Below are 12,069 nucleotides of genomic sequence, written 5' to 3' on the forward strand. Positions count from 1 at the left end.
AACGCCCAGTGCCCGTGCTCAGTGGCAATCTGTGGTTAAAACACAGGCTTCCCTTCAAAAGTTTGTAGGCTTGTCGAAAAGATTAATCCGTGAAGGATGGAAAGATTAAACTTTTATCCTCAATTTCCGGGAGATATTTTTTAACTGAGATATTTGATAGCGAGTGGGCTACTGTATCGCAAATGATTAGTGTCAAATATCGCATATGTGTCATTTTTTTGTGGTCCAAAAATTCAATGACACACGGGCCACAGCCTTTTTAATGAATAACACGTGCTGATTCACATGTCGCTAATTGAAAATCTGTAAACTTCCGCACTCTTTCGGGAAATACGCGAGCGTAGGTCGTCGTATCAAGAAGCCCGTATCACGCGCTATATTGACTTTCGCCGTGGAGTGTGAAAATCAGCATGGAGGTGTTTGCTTGGGCCGAATCCTCGCTGCCGGGGGCGAAACTGATTGTGATTTAATGACGATGCAACTGCTGAGGTCATCCCGACCGGCGTCATGTAAACACAAGCAAAAAATTCCCAATGACATTATCCGCTCAGCACGCAAAAAGTGAAATGCACTAATACACATTTGGTCGAGGAGCAGATTCAGAGGTGAAAGTCCTGCCGTTTGAGCTGCGCGCGGAACAGGCGCACTCGCGCCAGACAATCTGCTGACTGAGTGTCGATTCTCGTACGAGTTGCACTCGTCTGCCCCCAGCGATTGCCGCACAAATTATGTTAATTAACTTTCATTATTCAAACGGCGACAAAGGTGGCGGTGACACTGGGGATTTCCTCTCGCATCAATTTGCGAACTTTCCACGCACTGCACTTACACGAATATTTATCGCCGCGTTTACGCTGGAAAGTTTGCGGAGGCTGCGTGCAGGACGGCATTTAAAGAGTGTTTTTTTTATGTTGTAGATGATGTTTGAAACTCTTGAGTCGAATTTCACCTTGGATACCACATTATCAACAATTTTTTTAAGCAGTCTCACAGCTTCGCAAAAACCTCTAACGAAAACAGCTCATATTAATGGAACTTACAGTTTCTTTCAATGCATGACTTTGATGTTATTCAGGTAAATAAAATATTAAACTGTTTGTTCCATTCACAATATAAATGAGATTTAAGATTAATGAATAACTGAAATCATTAATTAATCAGTAATTTTTAATTTAGTAAATTATTATTTTTTTTAATATTGCGTGGTTATTGTTAAGGTGGTAATATATTTTTGCGAAATTATGCCAACAACAAGATACCGCAAGTCAATCTAATCAAAGAATAGAAAAACTTGGAGGAAAATCAGCTCACTTTTATCAACCGAATTCAACATTTACTCAAATAATTTACCTTTTAAAATGACACTTTGTTAAAAACAGAAGGCGCATTGCAAGATGCGAGGAGTTGATTTGCTGCTTAATAAGAAAATGATTATGGAGGGAAAATTGCCCGTTTAAAAAGCTGGTTTGGAGGAATTTGCAGTAACACAGCAATTTAAGCAAAATAAAAAGCCGTTGGCCGTCAAGCAAACGAGCGCTGGAGTAGAGAGGGACTCCTTGAAATCGCACACGTGGGGGATTCCCGTTGCTAACAAAATAATTCGGTGTTCAATGCCAACTTGTTGTTGTAAACTTATAATTTCCCAAATTATACTTACAAACGAGACACAAGTTTTTGGTTTTACTTAAAACGACGCATTTGCAATAAGGTAGTAATATTTTCAATATATAAGAGCACACAGCATCACTTCCAATTTATTTTTTTTTAATTTTAACCGTAATTAAAATATTTGATGAACTAATAAATCAATGATTTTTTGTGCAGGTATTGCGAAATACCAAAATAATTTTCTTTGAATCCATTGTATAAATTTGTATTTTATATATTTATTGGTTGGATTGAAATGTTTTGAGATGCACAAAGCAAGTAATAAATAATACTTAATGTCTTCAGTTTTTGTAACAGATAACAGATTTAAATCTGATAAATCTATAAAAGCTAATCTCAAAATAAAAGTACAACACACAGTAATTCGACGCAGGCGGACGCTTTCTTTAATTTAATTTTTCTTTTATTAGTATAAGTCAGTGCGTTGTGCATTACATACTGACAAAACATTTTCATATCATTTTCCTTGTTGCTGCCTACACACCAATTTGGTAAAAACATCCAACAAGAAAAACAGAAACCTGTGGAGAATACTGACAAAACGGCCGTGATAAAAATGTGTCCACACGTGCCACTGCAGACAGGCCTTTTTATTTTTCCAATAGTTCACAGCTACGCCGCAAGATGGTGCAGGCATAAACAAATCGGTAGCACCAGCTGCAAAATTCACGTCATCGACTCATATGTTTAGTGTTTTGAAAAGTAGGAAAAATATTATTTGTCCACGTATTAGGAACACTCGATTTGAATAAGTAATTCAGGATTTTGGTCGATTTGTCCTGGATTTATCCGTGAAAGTTGTAAAACATGGCTGGAATCCGCGAGAAGCAGATAGGTAAAATTAAACATTCCTCGTTTGTTAAACAAAACACGATGAAGTTTAACAACAGATGATATTCGTGGTTTTAAATTTTAATTCACAGCCACCCTGAGGCAAATGCTGAATTTAAACCAGCCCATTTCAAAGTCGACCGTAAATGAGCCTACGTGGAAAATTTTGATCTACGACAGGTTTGGCCAGGACATAATTTCTCCTCTAATTTCGGTTCGAGAACTAAGAGAGCTAGGCGTAACCCTTCATGTGTAAGAACAAATCTTGAACTCACGATTGAGCGCATCTTATTTAAGAAATTTCCGACAGCCAACTTCATTCTGATCGAGACCCGATTCCTGACGTCCCTGCTGTTTATTTTTGCATGCCTTCAGAAGAAAACCTGGGCCGGATCGGCCAAGACTTGCAAAATGGACTGTATGACACCTACCACCTGAACTTTATTTCCCCTATTTCGAGGCAGAGACTGGAAGACTTGGCCGCGGCAGCCCTCCACGCAAACTGTGTCACAAGTGTCCATAAAGTAATTACACATAAATATTAAATTAACAGAAGAAATTCATGGACAGCAAAAGAGGTGGACTTTGAAACATAGATTTGGAATTCTGAATAACACATAATAGCATGAAATTAAAGTCGATGACATATTAGGCTCTTAAAGTACACGACAACAAATTCCTAAACATATTGAATTTGAAAGAGCTGCTGTTGCTGTAGTTTGGTGTAATTTTAAACTAGTCAAAGACTATTTTCTAGCATTTAAATAAAATCTCAATGACTGGGTTAAAATAAGTTCATATAATGAATGATATCCGCATTGACTTTGACATAATCTATATGAAAATGTTATTGGAAGAAATCTGACGTTCTGTTCTCTTGCAGGTTTTTGATCAGTATCTCAACTTCATTTCCTTAGAAGATGACATGTTCATTTTGAAGCACCAAAACAGCGATGCCATTTCCTACTATTGTAAGCCACTGGAAAATAACTGAGCACAGCCACTAACTCCAAAATCTACAGCAATAAACAAGGGGGAAATGAAGGACACAGACATGGATGCAATAATGGACAACATCGTGGACAGCTTGTTTTGCGTCTTTGCAACCTTGGGCGCCGTCCCTATAATTAGGAGTCCAAGAGGCAACGCAGCCGAGATGGTTGCTGAAAAACTGGATAAAAAGCTGAGAGAGAACTTGCGGGACACTAGAAACAGCTTGTTTATCATGGAAGCCGGTCAGGCTTCGCACTACAGGTGAAATTAGTGTCTGTTTTACTCTGACACAAATTTGACCAATTTTTTGTGCAGTTTTCAGAGACCTCTCCTCATCGTGTTGGACCGAAATGTGGACATGGCCACCCCGCTGCACCACACCTGGACATACCAAGCGCTCGCACACGATGTGTTAGACCTGTCACTTAACAGGGTGGTGGTCGAAGAGAACGCCGGAAGGTCGCCTAGTGGCGGTACCAAAGTGAAAACCAGAGCATGCGATTTGGACGCCACTGACAAGTTTTGGATTGGCCACAAGGGCAGGTAATCAAAATTTTCATATTGCGGCAGCAAATCTGTTATTTTAAAGAACTTTTCAAGCTTTGAAAGACTTGAATTTTAACTTGCGTGAGTTGCGAAAAATCAAAACAAGCTTAAGTCTTTAATAATGAGAAATTTTATTACAAATATTGTTTCTACGGAACCAGGTTTAATTTTTTAACTTGAGAAATCGATAATATTTTGTAATAATATCAACTCGGCAACAATGTTGTTGATTTACAGTACTGTGATTAAACGCTGGTTTTTATGTTTCGATTTTTTTCAATTTTCACAAACCAAAATCATAAGGACCAGAAGTCATTCTTATTTGCGTTATAATTATATCTGTTTATTTATTCATGTGCATTACATAGGTTGGATTAAATTAAAAATCACATGAACAATGACAAAAAGTGGCAAGCAGGAACTGCATTACCGACCAAAACAAAATATTGTTTTTCGCAGATAGAAAAAATAATCATTAAATGCTAATAGTTTGTATTATTATTTTCCATAAAAAACATAATTTAAATTGCAGTCCTTTCCCAACTGTCGTTGAAGCAATTCAAGTAGAGCTTGAGGAGTACAAATCTTCAGAGGAGGAGGTCAAGAAGCTGAAAGCTTCCATGGTAATTATTGATATTTGGTAGCAAAAAGAATGCTTGGCAACATTAACACTCCTTGAAGGGCCTTGATAATGACAGTGATGCTGCAATCATGATGTCGGATAATACAGCAAAGTTAACAAGCGCAGTCAACACATTACCGCAGCTGCTTGAAAAGAAACGGCTCATTGACATGCACACAACAATCGCCACAGGTACTTATAAAATTGATTAGTTCGAAAGTAACCATTTCACAATCTAAATTCAAACGGAAATTTTCTAGCAATCCTAAATCACATCAAGGCAAGAAAATTGGACACATTTTTCGAAGTAGAGGAAAAGGTCATGGGGAAGGTAGCCCTGGACAAAGGCATCATGGAAATTATCACAGACAATGACTCCAGCACACCAGAAGACAAAATGAGACTGTTTATCATTTACTACATCTGCTCACTCAACATGTCAGAGGTATGCATTTAGAAATAGTATTATTTAATGAATTGGTTATGAGTGAATAGCCATTTGATTTTCTAAACATTTATTATGTCATTTGGCTTTACTTGAAATTCTGGCTTACTCAATTTTGGGCTTAAATACTTTAACACAGCCCTATTTGAAAATAAATGAAAACATGCTTCATCCTCGTTGCTTTAAAATCGTTTTTAAATGGTTGAGAAATTAAAACGACGATTTTAAAGCAACAAGGACAAAGCCTGTCTTAATTTACTTTCAATATGAACACAACCTTGAGTTGTCGCCTATTTCAAAATTTCAAGCCCTATTTGTAAGAAATCATTTTAGTGTCTGAAATAAGGCGTTATGTTTTTAAATTAGACTTTTTCTCATCTCATGTTTCCACCAATTAAATCCTAAATGATCCTTTTCGCCTTGAATAAGGTTAAAAATATTAAAAGATGTTGTTCGTAGTATCAGTCACAAGCCTTCATGTTTTCAAAGTTATCTAGTTTTGATCTTGCATTAACTGGCATGGGGCCATTTGGACCCCATATTACCCTCTAGGAGCTATTGTTGGGACTTGGAGAGCTCATCGTAAGCTGAGTTTAATAAGTTAGAAAAGCCTGTTTTCAGCCTAAATATTTTACAGCAACCAAAAACTACGGTATTTTTCCACCTCTCCCACCCTAAAATCCACCACGGCTAGCTTAGATCAATTTTAGCTATGAATAGTCCATAAAATTGTTTCCTGCTATATTATGATAAACCTTTCAACTTCCTTTCACGCAGGTCGAATTAGACAGATTTTCCTCTGCGCTGCAAAACGCAGGCTGCGACTTGGCGCCATTAGCTTACATCCGGCGGTGGAAGTAAACAATCAATAGCAAATGTCTCCAAACTGAAATTAACCAGCTTTTCAATGTAGGCAGTATACCAGAGTGACAACCAACGCTACCAGCCAGTACATGGGCAGCGGCACCAAAACAGTTTTCTCAAAACTCGTGTCTCAGGGCTCTGCGTTTGTCATGGAGGGTGTCAAGAATTTGGTTGTGAAGAAACATGTAAGCCAACCAGCCAATTGGTCCATGACGGAGGAAAGGAATGACTCCTTTGCTTTGCAGAATTTGCCCGTCACACGGATAGTGGACGAGCTGATGGAGCTGAAGAGTTCGCCAGAAACTGAAGATTACCGGCACTTTGACCCAAAACAGTTGCGGCAAGTTGATGGAGCGCAGCAGCCGAGAAGCAGAGCACCATTCCATGACGCAATTGTCTTTGTCGTTGGGGGAGGAAACTACATTGAGTACCAAAACTTAGTTGACTATGCGAAGGTAGGATAATTTAAGTATTGGGGAATTGGTTATTATTGTAACATCAGTAGAAAATTAGCAAGAAAAAATGTGTTAAGTTTAAAATTATCTAAAACTTATTTTGTTATTTGGAAAATTTAACGGAAATGTGGCATTGCAGAGCAAAGGTGTGCAAGGTAGCAAAAGGGTGATTTATGGAGCAACGTCTCTCAACAATGCTAAACAGTTCCTCAAGCAGGTAAAGAGTGATTTTCATTAAGAAATGTTAATTTGAGTGTTATTCTTCCAGCTTTCTTTGTTGGGACAAGAAATTCACTGATTTCCACTTTAATCTGCCATTCCAAGTCTACCGCCGGGACTGCAGCAGCTGTGCTGCCAATTTGTCCATTTGCCTCGTCAGCGCTGCACATAACTTACTTGTTCTTGTATGAATCTAATTTAATCACTTATACATATATATAAATAAAATTCAAGAAAAATGTAAGATATTGCATTTTAATGGGAATAATTTTATTTTTAATACCCTCACCGAATAATTTTTAAAAGATGAAATTGAGGTTCTGTTGAGTTAGGATAAAACTACCAAGTAGTGATAAGTTAAACTACCGTATTCCATTGAGCCATGGTAATATTTCATAGTGATTGAGAACGGGCATCTGCTCATGAATATCAGTGTAGAAGGTACACATTCTAATTAACTGATGATAAAATACAAAACAATAATTGTTTCTCACTAAGAATTTACTAATGCTATATGTCACGAGTAACATAGAATTAAGAGTTTTTTAGCCTGCCAATGGAACATTCAACTTATTAACACGGGAATGTATGCCTTATCTCTTGGAAATTAAAAATCCTTGCATATATATTGTTAATTTTTATTGTCCTTATATGTTAATAAGAAAAAAGATGTCTGGAAATTCTTATTGGCAATGAATATTTATAGCGAAAATAAATGCATCAAATCACAAAGGAAACTTAGGGTTTTCAAATTTTATTTTATTTTTTAGCCAAAAATTTAAAATCATGATTTTGAAAAGACAGTTAAATTACGAAATTTCCGATTTAAATAAGATTCTAAATTGTTTTCTTTATTTTTTGTAACAAGCACCGGTAGGATGCAATAACCTCACCAAATAAAATCTCGTTCAACTGAAAGAGAAAATTCATAATACCAATTGCTATACCAAGGATATTTTTATATCAACGGACATAATTTTTTATACAATACAATGGAAAACTTTGAAGTGGATGATATTTTATATCAATTTATTAGAAGTTCCAATCCTACATGATTGAAAGGTGTAGGCGGTATGTAGGCCCCTTTTATCTCTTTTTTGTTTTAAACAATATCCAACAATCCCATGTTGTGTAGGAGGTAAACAAATAAGGTAAAGTATTTGATCTTTGAAGCGATTAATTTTTAAATTTACAAAAAACTTGTACGTTCCGAAGCATGACATGAGCAGGACAATTCGGGCCAAACAAGAAAAACGCCTCTAAACTAATGTGCTTGCTGGGATTGGAATAATTGCTTTGTTCATGTCCGTTGCCCAAGCAGGCCATACAAATAATTCCCAGCCCGACTGAAAAGCGGACAAAGGAGAGAGAAGCTCATCAGCAAGAGTGAAAATTGAAAATTTCATCGGCGGACAGAGGAATGTTTGCTCAACGGTGAAGTCAGAGACGACCGAGGTGGTAATTGCGCAGTGCCGTGTGCGAGTGTTGTAACGCGCGGTTCTGGGTTCATACCTGGCTGGCGTAGCAGGTGTACAATTCTTTGCATACGTGGGGCCAGGTGCTGATGGTGACCTCTTGGCCTCTTCTTCCACTCAAGGCCAGGCTGCTGATGCTGCTTCTGCCTTGCCTGCGAGCCGCTCCCAGTCAGTGCGCACAGCCTCCTCTTCTCCGCTTACACCAATCACTGCGCGCTGCAAATACCTCAAATATTTTCACAGCAGTTTAATTATTCACACGTCGTCCTGCAACAGGTGTTCACCACAGCGATTAACGGATTGGCCAGGAATCTGCAGAAAACCTTACTTCCGCTTTCTCCTTTCATTTCGTTTTAGCCGCTTTTCTCCCGACGCTGCGCGGCTTTAAAGCGTATTTCATTTTGGGAGAAAATTTGCCAGGAATTCGGGCATTTGTGATTTGGGGCTGCGGTACTTTTGAATTCGTAAATAGGTGCCCGTAGCAGTAAGCAGTTGCTGCTGCGGCTGCGAGATAAAATATTTAATTACCTTGATCAGAGTGGTCCAGCCCCACCAAACAGCTCTCTATATACCCGCGTTCCTTAGTCAGGTGTATACGCACATATATGCAAGAATAAGTTTCAGCCGTCATCAAGGCCAAAAAACACTTTTAGCCAAGGCGACGCCATCACACACACCACACTTCACATAATTCTTTTGCATATTTCTCGATATTCGCACCTATATACATATCGACAGCGGCGTCTAGCCAGGTATTAAGTGGCCGCAGCAGAACCGCTTTCTCACTCCGATGCTTGATCGTCCCCTTCAAGATTTATTAAAAAATCGCACCTTTTCATCGAGCGAGGCCGGTTATTTACGGACTGATTAATGCCCGCGACTGAAATTCCTCATCGCAAAAATCGAGCTGCTTCCGCAGAGATGCCTGGAAAAATAGACCCACCGGTATTAACCTTTTCAGACTGTAAATAATATATGCTAAATTTCACGCTATTTATTTTATTTCCATTTTTGAGCAGTGGAGAGAGTTTATTAACGGACGTAAAGCAATCACTCGACAAATATTCAAGCAAGAAAAAAGAACCCGAAAAGATCGGGCAGCTAGAGATATCTATTAAGAGTTGAATTAAATGTGGTTTTAGTTCAGCAATGTGTAGCGTGTCTGTTAGATATTTCCGCACCTCTTTAATTTAAGTGCCAGTAAAGGCGTATGAATAATTTAAAAATGATTGATTAAAAAATGGGAAAGTGGTGGGTGCTGCGTGATATCCAACGTAACTTTTACTTCAGTTTGAAACTCATAATAAATATAACGAGAGAGAAAATATCCCAATACCTCGATGCCATCAATGGTGCATTGATTGAGTAAAGATACACTTAGATTGTTTAATTCTATACGTTAAGTGCTATATGTAAGGAAAAATGCACCTAAATCCGATTATGAATGGGAATGTGTCGTAACTTGTCGTTTCAAGAATAAAGTATAATATTATGCCAGTGCTTCCAAGTCACATGACACCGTTCATAGAAAATCTGCTGCCGAATCTGTTTATGAAAGGGAACTCTATATGGTGCGTGCAAACAATAAGTCAGGTAAACATTTTTCTCAGGAAACTAAAACCAACAGACTGACGTTCCTTTGATTTCAAGTGATATCTTGGGTCATATCGTAAAATAAATTTTTCTTTTGGATGTTGGGGACATGTATTGAGTTTAGTTATAATCTGCTAATCCGTGGTAAAATAAATTTCGTATCTAAAGCTGAGAGGTTTATGAGCTTTTGTTCAGAGAATATTATTTTCTGAAAAGCCGCTCACTCCTCTTCATTGAAGGCAGCACTTCTTGAGGATTCGTTCATGGAAGAAAAATGACGACGTTCTCAATGTGGAATGTCCGAATTTTTTCCACTATTCCTCGTGTCAGTTAAATCGACGTTGTATAGATAAGTATATTTGATTTAAGAGTTAAGCTGCGTTCTATAACACCCTTTATTCAATTAATTATGGCACAACAAAACGTTTAAAAAATCACATTATTTCCCCCATACTAACTGATTGGATTTAGAACATAATTTAAAATTGTGTAAATAATTGTTGGATAAATGTAATAAATTTCTAAGCCATTTTTTATTTCGTTCTATACAAAGTGCTTATTATTTTGTCATCAAAAGAAAATGTAAAATTTCACTGAAATCCATTCTATACAGTATAGGTGAGCTTGAAACTAAATAATAAAAAGACGGCACTTTTGATGTATAAAATTTATATCCAAAAGTTCTCAAATAGCATGCACTCAGTGATGAAAAAAGGGCCTCTCCGATGATGACAGAAAAAAATATAAGGAAGCTCAATTCCATTCAGGAAACATGATTCACGAATACCTCGGGTGCAACAACCTCCCCAAAATCCGACAAACAAAGTGCATATCAATTTCCCTTCTCAAAAATGTGTTGTGATCGCGCGATCGATCGAGCCATTCGCAGGGCAAAAGCGAGTAAATTCCGAATTAAGAGATAGACGCGCGGCTCTACCCAAGGTGTAATTCAATATATCAAACTAAATGCCGCGCGCCGAGGTACACGCCCTTTTGAGATTACTTTGCAATTAATCTGACGGTCTAATCTGCATGCAATATTGTTGGGGCAGCTTTTCGTCTGAAACAATACCGCTTGCCGCGGCCGGAGTTGCGAGATAGCGCGCAGAAAAAAGACCAGCCGCGCGGCTAAATAAGTAAATAAATAAGCCGTGCGCGAGATAAAGTGCTGCGGCTGGAAAATAAAGCGCTCTTGCAGGCGTACACATACTTTTGAAATGTCACGCCGTATGCAAAGTAGCCATTCCAGAAGAACCACTTCATTCTTTTTAATATAGTTCATCGGCTTAAGATAAAAAGAGCGCGAGAGAGGAGGCATTTTCCATTAAAATTCCTCGGCAATAAACATTTTCACTTTGTCATTTTTAAGTGCAAGTAATCCATCACGGCCTCTTTGAGAGATCCGAGAGCGAGCGTGTGTGGCACGACATGTGAACGCGCGCGTATATAATAATTCCGGCGCGCAGCATGTTAGTTTTTCCTTCTCGCAGGTCATCTCTGAGAAATCAATATAATAATAACATAATGCTAGGTGCATCAAATAAAAGCGGCGAGCCTCAAAAAGCAGCGGCTGTCAGCCGAAATATCTGTCCAGCGGTGCGTACAAGAGGGTGATTGATGGAAAGTGCGCGCAATTAAACCATGACCGCACACGCATTCTCGCTGAGATCAAAACCATCCGCGGCTAGCGTGTGTGTAGTTAGCGTTTATACACTTCAGAATCGCAGAGATGACGCATTCCTCGATCGGTATCCGTTTATTGTGCTAACACTGGGGGTTTGTCCTCAACACAACATAATAAAATCCAAGACTCAATAGGCACGACAGCCACACTCCGTCACGGTCAAACGTACTGCTTGTGCTTGCTGTTCCGACAGTAAATTATGTGAACCTAAAAAGGATCAAGGAAAATAGTTTTAGGATTTTTTGTCGGAGGAAACAGCCACACTGGCACACAGCAGTTGAGAAATTTAAGGAAGGCAATAAAAAAGTGTCAATAGCAGAGAATTAAGACGCTTGTTTGACATGTTCATTCAGTACGAGCTACGACTTTATGTAATATTTTGCTTTCGTGTTTTGAAATCTTTACAAAGTGAAACGCCAATCGGCATTATACAGTAGTATGTTTTATCTTTTTTTTGCTCTTTTTATCCCTGTCCTCTCGGACCGAGAAGGGCGCGCACTGCACTAGCACGAATGCTGAAACCCGGGTTCCAATAACACCGCGAGCGGATAACATGGGCGCACCAGGCCGCACAGGGACCCAGCCAACTCAAGGGCCACTTGCCTCCGCACCGAGGACTGCATTGAAACGCTAGACATTCGTCCCGTGAAGCCAAATCACGCATGCTGGAAAGG

The 12,069-nt window shown here is 38.6% G+C and overlaps 1 protein-coding gene across 1 annotated transcript; it reads left to right on the forward strand.

The window, feature by feature from the left end:
* The first annotated feature begins 2,325 nt into the window (after window positions 1–2,325).
* On the forward strand, window positions 2,326–6,902 carry Slh (sec1 family domain containing Slh). The gene is made up of 14 exons (XM_065496713.1): window positions 2,326–2,503; window positions 2,592–2,751; window positions 2,810–3,023; window positions 3,383–3,470; window positions 3,522–3,753; window positions 3,808–4,035; window positions 4,571–4,661; window positions 4,720–4,852; window positions 4,921–5,105; window positions 5,883–5,962; window positions 6,019–6,154; window positions 6,215–6,424; window positions 6,564–6,641; window positions 6,693–6,902. Exons 1-14 carry the CDS (start codon window positions 2,476–2,478, stop codon window positions 6,720–6,722), a joined length of 1,893 nt encoding a protein of 630 aa, XP_065352785.1. The 5' UTR covers window positions 2,326–2,475; the 3' UTR covers window positions 6,723–6,902.
* Window positions 6,903–12,069: the final 5,167 nt, after the last annotated feature.

The sequence above is a fragment of the Cloeon dipterum genome, chromosome 1 (assembly GCF_949628265.1).
Source record: "Cloeon dipterum chromosome 1, ieCloDipt1.1, whole genome shotgun sequence".
NCBI lineage: Eukaryota > Metazoa > Arthropoda > Insecta > Ephemeroptera > Baetidae > Cloeon > Cloeon dipterum.